Source organism: Triticum dicoccoides, chromosome 2B (assembly GCF_002162155.2).
Source record: "Triticum dicoccoides isolate Atlit2015 ecotype Zavitan chromosome 2B, WEW_v2.0, whole genome shotgun sequence".
Taxonomy (NCBI): domain Eukaryota; kingdom Viridiplantae; phylum Streptophyta; class Magnoliopsida; order Poales; family Poaceae; genus Triticum; species Triticum dicoccoides.
In genome coordinates, this window is record NC_041383.1 from 105,887,415 (window position 1) to 105,901,016 (window position 13,602).

At 45.9% G+C, this 13,602-nt stretch overlaps 1 protein-coding gene across 1 annotated transcript; it reads right to left on the reverse strand.

The window, feature by feature from the left end:
* Nucleotides 1–2,600: 2,600 nt before the first annotated feature.
* Nucleotides 2,601–3,459, reverse strand: LOC119360588 (probable calcium-binding protein CML24). The gene has a single exon (XM_037626158.1). The coding sequence runs from the start codon at nucleotides 3,457–3,459 to the stop codon at nucleotides 2,884–2,886; it is 576 nt and encodes a 191-aa protein (XP_037482055.1). The 3' UTR covers nucleotides 2,601–2,883.
* Nucleotides 3,460–13,602: the final 10,143 nt, after the last annotated feature.

Here is a 13,602-nt window from a genome sequence, read left to right on the forward strand (position 1 = left end):
GGACAGGGAGGGGGAGATCTGGGCCGTCGGATCATTCTGTTTTGGCGTGGGGCCGTCGGATCTCCGTCCCGTCGCCGTCTGTCGCAGTCGTACCGTGCGAGACGGGATTGACTTCCCAACGGAATGACGTGTGCGCATTGTGTCTGGCGATGAGACGAATTGCCCATTGTGTCTTCTTCTTTTTATGGTAAAAAAAAAATGAAGACCCCCAAATTCTCAGGACAGCGCATGGCGTCAGTGTCGGCACACGGCCTGACCGTGTATGCTAACCGGTCGATCATCATGCTGCTCCACTTGCTTCTTCCTTGCCTCTGGATTTTTTCCTCTTTGAAAACATTGTTCACAGATCATGGCGTCGTATGAAGGACGCTCGGCATCATCGTGCTAGTCAAAGTCTTTCTCGTGAAGGAACTATCATGTGGGTTTTTGACAAGACACCTTCATCGATTTCTTGGTTGAAGAAACTACAATACATGGAAAACACGGAATGTAGATGCAAGCCCCCTCCATGTCTGGCATGGACTAAAGCATAGATAGAATCATTTAAGCGACGCCTTCGGACCGTCCTCCTAACCACATACACTCGTCCCTGCATTATGTTGGGGTGCGTATAAATCTGATCTCTGTCGTCACCATGGCAATGCCCTTTTCTGTTGAAAATCGTCAACAATCGTTAAACCTCAAACCCCGAGGTAATCAACAACATGAATAACCTTCTGAGACCACCATCTTGAATCTCAACTCCTTCCTCTAGCTTTAATCGTTTTGATTTGGTATGCAACCATATCAGTGTGTTCTTTCTGGACGCCTCTTATACTTTCACATGCTAGAACAGAGGCCACAATAGGCGTAAGATTGAAGGGGGGGGGAGTATTTAAGTTGAGCCAGTTGATCCAGTTGTCATGAAGAACAAGAATACTTAAGTTCTCGGCTGTTGATCTATCCACATACCAATATTCAGTCAATGTGTAATTTTGACTTTTGTGCATGTTAAGATATTGGGCGAGTTACATCAAAAAAAAGATATTGGGCGAGTCAAATGACAGCATTACACGCATGGTAATGCCCTATAATCCCTGGAAGGGCTATGTGTATAATCAAACGAGCTTTCATTGGTGCATCAAGAACATTTTTAACCGGCGTCGATTGTCCCCATCCAAGCATATTTTGTTCAAAGTCGGGATGGTGTAATTCCATGATCTCATTGCTCCCTTCATCTAGCACATCACCTTAATGCAATGGCTTTTGATTTATGATGTGTGGGCATAATCAACAATCGTGGATGGAAGATCTTACCTCCCGATGCTATATGGTACCGATGTTTTTGAGAGTGAATGCATATAAGCGGGTTTACTAGTGTCCCAGCTCGCTATCACTCCTTTCCATCTTCCTTGAGCTTTGTGGTGTGTAAGAACTGGGTATATTTTCGTTGAGCAATTAGTGGGAAAGGGGTAAAGCTTGGTTGGAATATGGCATGCGATGAGATGCTAGGAATGCTCGTCACCAATCAAGGGCTCTTTTAGTGAATAACCAACCATGCCATTTTTGTTAGTATGGTGAAAATCATAGGATTTGTGTCGATGGTTAGTCAATTTTATTTTTTGTCAATATTAGCCAAAATAGGATTAAAACATCCGCATGCCTGTGGAATCACTTGAGCTCAAAATAAGCACAAGGGTAACTCTCAGCGTTTGAATAGGTTGTAAAGAAAAGCAAAATCACTAATTATATCTTGGGTTGCTCCGCGTGGTGTCAATAGTGAGGTTCCTCAACCATTTTGCGGTAGAGATAAGGCTATGGTCTCCTTTTCTCTCCTTGGGTGTCTATATGATGCGATTTATATCGCTCTATGTGTAATCATGATCCCTCTCTATCGTTGCGGCGTTCTCTTTGCCATTGTTCCGAACCCGACGTAAGTTTAGTCCAGAAAATGGTTCGACTCGAATATTTCTGATCTACATAAGGCTTTTACGATGACAACTTCTTTTTCGGGGCGTTGGTATAGCTGGACCTTAGCATGTCATTTTTCTAACTACATGATACAATGTTAAGTTGACTCCTATGATGAAGGGAGTGGGGGAAGGCTGCCTTGGTTCGTGCTAGTGATTGGACTTTGTATGAACGAAGTCCTGTTTTGCTAATTTTCTGAAATATCTTGCATCGTCGGAGGGTAGAAGCTACAAACCGGGTTGTAATTTGCTTATTTTCTCGAATGTCCCGTGTTAGGGCATCCTTTGGTTCGTCACCGTTGCGTATGCCTTAAGCGGCACATTGTTCCTTTCTTGGGGCTTGTCGAGTGTGGGTGCACCCTGGCTGGTGTGGCGTGTCCGGGTTCTCTCATGTGGTTCTCCCACCCAGTCCTAGTCTTGACACTTGTGCACCCATTTTTTTGGATTTATTTCGGACTTTTCGACAATGTTTATTTAGTGGGAGGAGATATTTCTGTGACTAAAAAGCGCATGTGCTGATTTTTTCAATTTTAAGATGGTGTGTCAGTCCAGTAACCTAAAGATGCCAGGGGTAAGCGCATATATGATTATACTATGTTGAAAAGAAATGTTCACGACAAAAGTTTACAGTACCACATGATTAGACACACAAATAATAATGTTCAACGGCCCTGTAATCTGAACCTTTGGGGATTGTATGTATGAAACCTATAAATTAATCTTGCAATCCCTTCTCTTCTCCATTTTCTTGGAGCTTGAGAGGTTGCATTGCATCTGAGCATATCGTGGACGAACATCAATAAGAAAGATAAGAAAGGGCTGTTCTTCATCATCAAGCTTACTATACATAAACGGTGAGCCGATGCACGCATGGCTTGTCTGTAATTGTAAAAACCCGAAGATCGATCGTGCGAAGACGTACGCGCGCGTGAGATCAGACGTTGATCCCTTGCATCATGATCTTGAACTCGCCGAAGTCGACGCGGCCGTCGCTGTCGCGGTCGACGTTGCAGATCATCTCCCGGACGTTGGCCAGGCTGCTGGCCTCGGGCATGCCCAGCTTCTTGAGCACCTCCTGCAGCTCCGACGCCGAGATGAAGCCGTCGCCGTCCACGTCGAACACCTTGAAGGCCTCCCGCATCTCCTCCTCGTTCTGCCCGCCGGCGCCGCCCTCCTCGGCGTCGTCCGCGAGGGCGCCGAAGAGCGCGTCGCCGAGCGCGCGGTGGAGGCCCTCGAAGTCCTCGAAGCGGAGCCCGGAGGCGCCGGGCGGCACGTGCGCGCCCACGGTGGCGGCCAGGCTGGCGCGGTCCGCCTCCAGCCCGAGCGCGTCAAGCGCCTGCGCCAGCTCGTCCACCGTGATCTGGCCGTCGCCGTTGCGGTCGAACATGTCGAACACGCGCCGCAGCCGCACCGCGTTCAGGCTGCCGTTACGCAGGCGGAACGACGGCGACGGCGAGCCCTTGGACAGGGCCTTGGCCGCGCCCTGGCTCTGCTGATGCTCGCCGGCCATTGCCTTGCTTATTTTCGGACGGTGTGGGGAGGAGGACCGCGCCGAGAGTCTCGCAGCTTTATAGGACGGGGGATGGAAGGAGGAGCGGGGCCGCGTCGTGTCCCCGGCGTAGGCGGAGGGCCGGCTTGGCGTCCTTCCTTTTTCTCTGCCGGAAAATCCATCGCCTACCATACTATTTTCCATGGAAACAAACCGATCACGGTGGACGTGTTGGATCTGTCGCAGGGGAAGCAAAAACACGCTGGGAATCGATCGTTCGAGTTAGGTATGTTGCCCCTAACCTGAGGCGCGATCCCGCGTGGAGTAGGCAGCACACTTTCGCACCGGCCTCGGGCTGGTTTGCTCTCTTTGTTTGTGAACCTCTGGTTCCGTGGAAGCTCGCATTCATACCTTCTGTCTGCCGGAAGAATATCATTGTCGAAACCAACATTTGATAGGTGGAAACAGATAAAAACCACGTGAAAACGATGTTTTGAAATTTTAGAAAAATCTCAAAAATATACGAGATGTTAAGAGGGTGATGTTCTGGTCACTCACTGTTTCCTGTGTCTGCCTCGCCGACTGTTTCATGTGTCTTCTGGTTCCATATCCCATGTTCCCTCTTTCGGATTTAAAAGCTCTATGTGTCAGCTAGATCGATGGTTCGACAAATATAATGCAAATCGAGTTGAATGTCATAAATGTTACGACAACCTAACGTGTGCGAGTTTTAAGGATGGGAGTGGGTCAACCCACTCTGGCAGGGACCTGCTACTGCTACTCGCCACCCCCTCTGCTTTGTTCGGGGATATGAAGTCGGCCCAATGGTTTAATGGCCGATGGCCTCATGTCCCTATTCCCCTCCATCTTCAAAAGGTATATAAATTTTCTCTCAAGTCAAGCAGTGTAATGTTTGGCAAAGTTTGTAGAAAAAAAGTCAACAACTATGATACCAAATTACGAGCATTAAATTTATAGTAAGATATTTTTTTATTGTATCCATTTAGTGTTGTAGTTGATGGTGCATCGTTTGATGCGGAAAAAAAAAGTTATATACCCTTTTTTGGAAACAGAGTAGGTACTTTAACAATAGACTTGCACACAATATATAGAGTAGTAACACAATGCAATCTTTTTAAAATAGCAGCATTTAGCAATGATAATTGTTAGCATGTTCGATATCTAGGGTGTATTTGTTCAAAGAAAAACAAGGCATGTATGCAACCTCATTTCTATTTATATCATGAAAACGTTAGCATCACAAGTTCACATATTTCTACGGGATTGCTATTTTTTCATCCGGATGAAAAGAATTCGCTTTCATCCGTTTTCTCGTCCGTTCAATCCTGCTGTTGAGACTCGTGCAGTCCTTTCCTTCCCCGGCACGCGGGTTGTTTTTGGTGTTATCGGGCCCGCACACTGTTCCAGGAGACCCGTTAATATCGTGGGTCGCGTCTCCTAGTCGACATGTCCCTTTTGTTTTGATTTTTTCCTTTTCTCCCCCTGTAGTTGCCTTTGACCAGATCGTTCCCCATTTATGGCGGCGAGAGCTCGGACGCAGAGAGGCATGGCGATTTTGGTTCGAGGCCTCAGAGCATCTCCAGCCGCACCCCCAACAGGCCCCCAAGACGTCATTTTTTTTGCGCCGGCGTCAAAAAATACCCCGGTCGCCCCCAGGACGCCGAATTCTGTCGGTTCGGCCCATTTTTTCTCTGCCGGGAAATCCATCGCCTACCATACTATTTCCATGGAAACAACCGATCACGATGGACATGTTGGATCTATGGTAGGGGAAGAAAAATACGCTGGGAATCGATCAGTTGAGTTAGGTATGTTGCCCCTAACCTGAGGCACGATCCCGCATGGAGTAGGCAGCACACGTTCGCACCGGCCTCGGGTTGGCTTTGCTCTCTTCGTCTATGAACCTCTGGTTCCGTGGAAACTCGCATTCATACCTTCTCTCTGCCGGGAGAATATCATATCTAAGCCAACATTTGATGGATGGATACAGATAAAAACCACATGAAAACGACGTTTTGCCGTTTTAGAAAAATCTCAACATATATGGGATGTTAAGAGGATGATGTTCTGGTCACTGACTGTTTCTTGTGTCTGCCTCACTGACTGTTTCATGTCTCTTCTGGTTCCATATCACATATTCCCTCTTTCTGATTTAAAAGCTCTATGTGTCAGCTAGGTTATATGTTTATGTACGCATTGGTTGTGTACGTGATATACGTATTTTGTAGTGACCAGAGGACATGGAGTTGTTTACTTTTCGCTCCACGAGAAAAGCGATCGTGGAGGCGATCGCATCTGAGGCCAACTCCACCGGCCGCCGCCGGTCCCTGCCTCTTCCGTTTGGCCACTCCGGCCACGTGAGGAGGTGGGGACCATGGCGCTTCGACGCCGGCCTGTAGTTAGGGTTTGTCTAGTGTTTTCTTAGGGCGCCATTGTGGTGGTGGGAGCGACGCCCGGGCAAATAAATCTGTCTCAACTCCAAACCCACACCGGCGGCGACCTTCACGGCGGCGTCTCGGAGTTGATGGCAACGTATGTTGTTCGGTCCTGTAGATCGGCAGCTTGGTCTTCTCGTCGTTCTTCAGATCTGGCGATGAATAAAAGTATTTCAGTTTCTTCTCCGATGCGGTGTTCTACACCGTGGTTGGTGAGGGATCTGGACGGAAGTGTGTCCAAGCGGGGATGGTGTGGCGGCGGCATCTTCCCCGTGGTGGAGTTGTGTTCTGGGGCTTCATCGTTGCGACGACGTTTTCTCCAACGTCGGAGTGGAGCCCGGGAGGTCGTCCAGGAGTACGCGCAGACTGCTGTTTGCACATGCCACAGCTAGAAGATGGTGTATCCTGTGCTGGTTTTGTGGTTGGAGGCTGACAGTTCTGGTTTCTTCCTCCGACGTTGTAGTCGTGCGGGGATGTCAGTTTAGGAGCTTGATGGCGTGTCCGGGGACATGTTGCCCCGGTCTGATTCGTTCAACGGCAATGGTTTTGCTTCTGGCAAACGACTTTGGAGGTCCGTAAAGCTGTTGATCAGCGATGGAGCCGCGTCGAGCTCGGGTGTAGAGGTGATCTGTCTTCCGCCCCTTTGGTGGTTGCTTCGGTGGTGTCGAAGGAGGGAGATAGGCGCTGGTTTTTTGCATAGGTTTATCCTATCTTTTCAGGTCTGTAAGGTCAGTGTGTACATGCCTTGTAACTTGATTTCATCTTATAAATGAGACACATATTACCATGCAAAAAAATAGTCGGGGGTTACCTCCAGTCCTCCACATAGGTGAGAGTTTAGTGTACGGATTGGTCCACCAAAACCTTAGGCATTTTTTTTGTATAGAAAACCATGTAACATTTTTTTACTGTTCCCTCTAAATAGGTGTGTGCGTCTTGCTATGCAAAAACCAGATTTATAATCTTTTGCAGTTGTATTGCCTTGGTTCAATGATTCAATAAAATTACATTTGTCGAAAAGGGGCATGCAAATGGAGGGTGTGTTCTTGGAAATCATGTGCACATACCCAATGCGCATTGCGCAAAGAGCATCTCCAACCGATGCTCAAAAACCTCACTTTTATAAGTGAAGACTCTTTAAAAAGTCATCTCCTCATGTATTTTCATACTCTATCCGACTCTATGTATCGATTTTTTTGGTGAGGACTCAACAATGTGATGCAACACTCACTAACATGCTGCCGAAATTGCAAGCTACTAGGGTAATCTCACTATCCCAGTTAAAAAAATCACCACAACTTCTATTCACTATTCATCCTCAAACCAAATACACATATGGCTATCTACTGGCATTCAACACCCTAGCTAACTTAACAAAATAATTATGGTTTAGGCTTGAACAAATCCGAAATAAAACTAGCGATTAATTTACCAAACACAAAACCTACAACGACTAGGCTCACCTAAGTGCACCAACAACTTATGCTAAGCAAGATAAACAAGTAAGTGATAGCAAGATATATAACATGAAACACTATGGCTTTCACAAAGTAAAGTGCATAAGTAAAGGGCTCGGGTAAGAGATAACCGAGGCATGCGGAGACGACGATGTATCCCGAAGTTCACACCCTTGCGGATGCTAATCTCCGTTTGGAGCGGTGTGGAGGCATAATGCTCCCCAAGAAGCCACTAGGGCCACCGTAATCTCCTCACGCCCTTGCACAATGCAAGATGCCGCGATTCCACTAAGGGGCCCTTGAGGGCGGTCACCGAACCCGTACAAATGGCAATCCTTGGGGGCGGTCACCGAACCCGTACACTTTGGCAACCCTTGGGGGCGGTCACCGGTACCCATAAAATTACTCGGGATGATCTCCATAACCGAATTGGAGACCCCGACGCTTGCCCGGAGTTTTACACCACAATGATTGAGCTCTGAAGCACCACCAACCGTCTAGGGCGCCTAAGCACCCAAGAGGAACAAGCTCAAGGGTACCAAGCAACCAAGAGTAATAAGCTTCTCAACTTGTAACTTCCACGTATCACCATGGAGAACTCAAACCGATGCACCAAATGCAATGGCAATGGCACACGGAGTGACCAAGTCCTTATCTTCCAAATCCCACCGAAGCAACTAATGCTAGGGAGAAAAATGAGAGGAAGAACGAAGAAGAGAACACGATGAACTCCAAGATCTAGATCCAATGGGTCCCCCTCACAAAGAGGAGAAAGTGATTGGTGGAGATGAGGATCTAGATCTCCTCTCCCCCCAAAAAAACTAGCAAGAATCCATGGAGGGATTGAGAGATAGCAATCTCGAAGAAGGTCAACAATGGGGGAAGAGCACGAGCTCAGGAGATAGAGACCATTGGGGAAGAAGGCCCCCTTAAATAGGCCTCCCCAAATCCAACCGTTATGTGCATAGGTCATGCACAAGCGGTGCTACCGCTGACTAGAGCGGTACTACCGCTGACTAGAGCAGTACTACCGAGCGGTACTACCGCTTAAAAACTGACCTGCGAATGGAATTGCCATAATTTTTACGTACGAGCTCCGAATTCGACGAAATCAAGTTTGTTGGAAAGTTAAAGACAAGGGCTAACACAATCTTGATAGAAATATCAAGAAATAGCAACTGAGAAAATACCCAAAATAAAATGGTGAGAACCCTCTCTTAAATAAGACCAATAAAAAACTCCAACATCAAAAACGCAAAAGAAGATGCATATGAAATGGGTTTTCGATGAACTAGAGCTTGTCACAAAGAAGACCAAAAGCTCCTAAACTCACAAAGTGAAAAACCAAACAAGAACCAAGAAAGATGATGATGCCAAGAATGCAATGGTTTGAGCTCTCACCGAGCGATACGTTCAAGATACTCACTCGAGAGCCCCCCCTGATAGTACGACTATTGATCCTATAATCCGGTCTCCCAAGTAACACCATGAGACCGGTAAAATACAAAACCTATCAAGGACAAACCTTTGCCTTTCACATAGTCCACTTGAGCTAGATGATGACGATCTTGACTCCCTCAAGTTGGACCACCTTTCTTGATTGCATTGGCTCGACGAAGACTAGTAGATTGCTCCCCAAAAGGGTCAAGTCTGACGCTTCGCCAAAAAAAGTTGTCAGTAAAGGGCACTATTCTCATTTTTATATATATCTTACCTTCGCGGCTAAGGGTTGTGATTCACTATGCAAAGCCGGATATGATTATTTTATAGTAGGAAGCCGGTGTGTACTCTTCAAGGAACCCGCCTTGCAATGCCGAAGACAATCTGAAAATCGGACATGTCGTCATTGAGGACTGGTTCAGGGGCTACTATGGGAGTCATGGACTAGGGGGTCCTCGGGCGTCCGGTCTATTGGATGTGGGCTGGAATAGTGGGTCATCAAGATACAAGACCAAAGATCACCTCTCATGTCCGGATGGGGCTCTCATATGCGTGGATGGCAAGTATAGATGTCCGGATATGTTATTTCCTTTCTGCTAAACCGACTTTGTACAACCCTAAGCCCCTCCCGGTGTCTATATAAACCGGAGGCTTAGATCGGAGGAAGGATCACAACATTGCTAGGCTAGCCAATCCAGGGTTAGCCAACTCGATCATGTGGTAGATCAACTGTTGTAACTCCTGTACCCTCGAATATAATCAAGTAGGAGTAGGATTTTACCTCCATTAAGAGGGCCCGAACCTGGGTAAACACTATGTCCTTTGTTCATAGTTACCTTCGGTCCTTAGACGTACAGCTTGGGCCCCCTACCCGAGATCTGCCGGTTTTGACACCGACACCTAGCATGTATAGACATGGCCTCGGAACACTGGAGACCGAAAGGTCGAACGTGAATCATATAGTAGATATGATCAACATAGAGATGTTCACCATTAATGACTACTCCATCACACTGATGATCGGACATGGTTTAGTTGATTTGGATCACATATCATTTAGATGACTTGAGGGATGTCTATCTAAGTGGGAGTTCTTAAGTAATTTGATTAATTGAACTCAGGGGCGGACACACGTTCATGGATGTGGGGGCAGCTGCCCCCACTTGATTTTTACGTTCACCTGTAGTTTGCCAACGTAGTAGGCCATGTGCCCCCACTCAGCCCATTACCCTGCCCTCGCTCAGCCCATTATTTTCTTATTTCTAAAAGGCGAACTCCAAATTTAGATGCATCCCATTAAATAAGAGTTCCTTCCATCAGCAGCGCACGCACGTTGTCTCATGGACTGCAGCCTACATCTCTAATTGTTGCCTAACTCAATCGCCAGATGCCCTAAAAAAACTCAATCGCTCGATTTCCCTTATACACGCACGCCTACCTGACGGAATCCCCGATTTCTTCTCTCATGCCGCCGCGTAGCTGCTGCAATCTGTGTCGCCCATCCCTCGCGCCATCGTGGCCTTGAACTATGATACCGTAGCAGCGGCCGCACAACCCAATCAACAAACAGGGGCCCTAATTTTCAATTCTCTAATTCTAATTGACACAAAGGTAAACAGTATAAGTCATCTAGGTTCCCTTTTCCCTATGGTTTTTGTTTTTTTACAACCTATGTTAGGAACCATGTTAGTTGCAGTTACTTATGTGTATAATTTATCAATTCAGGTGATTAGATTAGTTCAGAAAAACTGTGACATGTAAATTTCAATATGCAACTTTCTACTTCATATTATTGGCTAGTTCGTGACATGCAAATTTCAGTATGCAACTTTCTACTTCTGATTATTCAGGTCAACTATCAATATTTCCTAGTTCCCTCACATTTCTTCTTCATGTATGACATATGAAGTTTGGCAATTCATTTGGCATTTTAATTTTGTCACTTAAAGTTTCTAGGAAGCTAATGGAGAGTTTTTCTTTCTTTCAGAAAACAACAACGCCCAAGATACTTTAACTAGTTGATTTGGACAAGCTTCTAATGAAGTGATTGTTATACATTTTAAATGTCGTAGAAGTTTGTTGTTTGATGAAACGAAAGGTAATGTGCTAAAGCTCTTTTCTATTTTATTAATACCGGCCTTCTTTGGTGTTCCCATTCTTCCCTAGTTTGATAATGCCTTTTTTCCCTTGTAGGTTGTAGATTAGATTGTTAGAACAATGCGTCAATAATGTTCTCGGAAGAAGATGTTGTTTTAAATGGTTAGTTTTCTTTCACTTCTCAATTAACTTGGTTACCATGTGGAGAATGATGTGATTATGCCAAGTGTTTTACTTTATATCAATGTGTTTGCCATGTTGAACGTGAATATAGGCATATATTCGGGTTGGTTGCTCTTGAGCCATACTTGCTAGCTTTGGGTCTTGGCGCTCTTGTGTCTGGCTCATATGATGTTCCTTGATGTCGCTAGTGTTTCTATTCATAGTCCCCAAACTCTACTATCTTTTTGTGTTTTTGTTTTTTGGTTTTCACTTGGCATTTCCCTAATTAACTGGGAATGCTTGTTCTTTTGGTCATGTTTTCCTTATAATCTAGACCATCTCTTCACCTTAATGATTGCAGACACCCCTGCTGTCCAATGAGGTTCTTCACAAAAAATGGTCATATATTTTTGCCCCCTCTCAAGTTTTTTCCTGGGTCCGCCCCTGATTGAACTTTAATTTATCATGAACTTAGTCCTAATAGTATTTGCAAACTATGTTGTAGATCAATAGCTCATGTTCTAGCTCCCCTATATTTTTTGATATGTTCCTAGAGAAAACTAAGTTGAAAGATGATAGTAGCAATGATATGGACTAGGTCTATGATTTGAGGATTATCCTCATTGTTGCACATAAGAATTATGTCCTTGATGCAATGCTAGGTGACAAACCTATTGCAGGACCAGATGCAGACGTTATGAATGTTCGGCAAGCTCAATATGATGCCCACTTTATAGTTTAGTGCACCATGCTTTACGGCTTAGAACCAAGACTTCAAAAACGTTTTGAACGCCACGGAGCATATGAGATGTTCCAAGAGCTGAAATTGGTATTTCAGACTCATGCCCGTGTTGGGAGGTATAAGACCTTTGACAAGTATTTTGCCTACAAGATGGAAGAGAATAGCTCGGCCAATGAGCATGTACTCAGAATGTCTGGGTACTACAATCGCTTGAATCAAGTGGGAGTTAATCTTCCAGATAAGATAGTGATTGACAGAGTTCTCTAGTCACTATCTCCAAGCTACTAGAACTTTGTGATGAACTATAATAAGCAAAGGATGGCATTAACGATTCCCAAGCTCTTCGCGATGTTGAAATTGGTGAAGGTAGAAATCAAGAAAGAGCATGAAGTGTTGATGATTAACAAGACCACTAGTTTCAAGAAAAGGGCAAAGGGAAAGAAAGGGAACTACTAGTAGAATGGCAAGCAAGTTGTCACTTCCGTGAAGAAGCCCAAAGCTAGACCTAAGCCTGAAACTGAGTGCTTCTACTGCAAAGGAAATGGTCACTGGAAGCGGAACTACCCCAAATATTTGGCGGATAAGAAGGATGGCAAAGTGAACAAAGGTATATTTGATATACATGTTATTGATGTGTACCTTACTAGTGCTCGTAGTAGCCCCTGGGTATTTGATACCTGTTCGGTTGCTAAGATTAGCAACTCGAAATAGGAGTTGCAAAATAAATGGAGACTAGTTGAGGGTGAAGTGACGATGTGTGTTGTAAGTGGTTCCAAGGTTGATATGATTGTTGAACATATTATGTAGGCTTACACACATGTATATGGTTAGGATAATCTCCTATCGGGCCCGCCTCTAGTTTCCTCGTATAGATGAAGTTGAGGGCTTCCCCTTGTACATATATACGTGCGTTGTGCACCCGATCAATATCGAGAGTTGCATTGCCTTCTAACATGGTATCAGTTTCTTTCTCGATCCTACCCTAGCTTCCGCCCAAGCCCTAGCCGCGCCGCTGCCGCCATCCTCCTGCTCCGTTGCCGCATATCGCCCAGCCGCCGTGCGCGCCTCACCCCTTCTCCTCTCCCCCACCCGATCGCCATCTCCCCCTTCCCACCCGATCGCCCCTGCCCCGATCCCCCATCCTCCCTTCCCATTACTCATGTCAGTCATGATTCTTTTCCGTCTAACTCCATGCCTATACATATGTCTAATGTCTTAATTTCACCTAAACTCATTAAAAATCTTGTTCCTGTCCGTTCCCTTACACGTGAAAATCCTATAACAGTTGAATTTGACGAAGTTTGTTTTTCTGTCAAGGACGCCTGTACCCGGATGAGCTCTACCTGGTCCACTCCACCCCCACCACCACTAAGGGAGTCCTGGATTAAGGGGTCCTCGGCCAGCCGGACTATATGCGTATGTCGGACTGTTGGGCTATGAAGATACAAGATAGAAGACTTTTTCCCGTGTCCGGGTGGGACTCTCCTTTGCATGGAAGGCAAGCTTGGTGATTCGGATATGTAGATTCCCTTCTCTGTAACCGACTCTATGTAACCCTAGCCCCCTCCGATGTCTATATAAACTGGAGGGTTTAGTCCGTAGGACGAGAACAATCACAATCATAGGCTAGCTTCTAGGGTTAGCCTCTACGATCTCGTGGTAGATCAACTCTTGTAATACTCATATCACCAAGATCAATCAAGCAGGAAGTAGGGTATTACCTCCATAGAGAGGGTTCGAACCTGGGTAAACATCGTGTCCCCCGCCTCCTGTTACCATTAGCCTTAGACGCACAGTTCGGGACCGCCTA

Excerpts from the sequence above, each read along its gene's own strand:
- LOC119360588 (XM_037626158.1), bottom strand. The coding sequence starts at position 3,459 with ATGGCCGGCGAGCATCAGCAGAGCCAGGGCGCGGCCAAGGCCCTGTCC.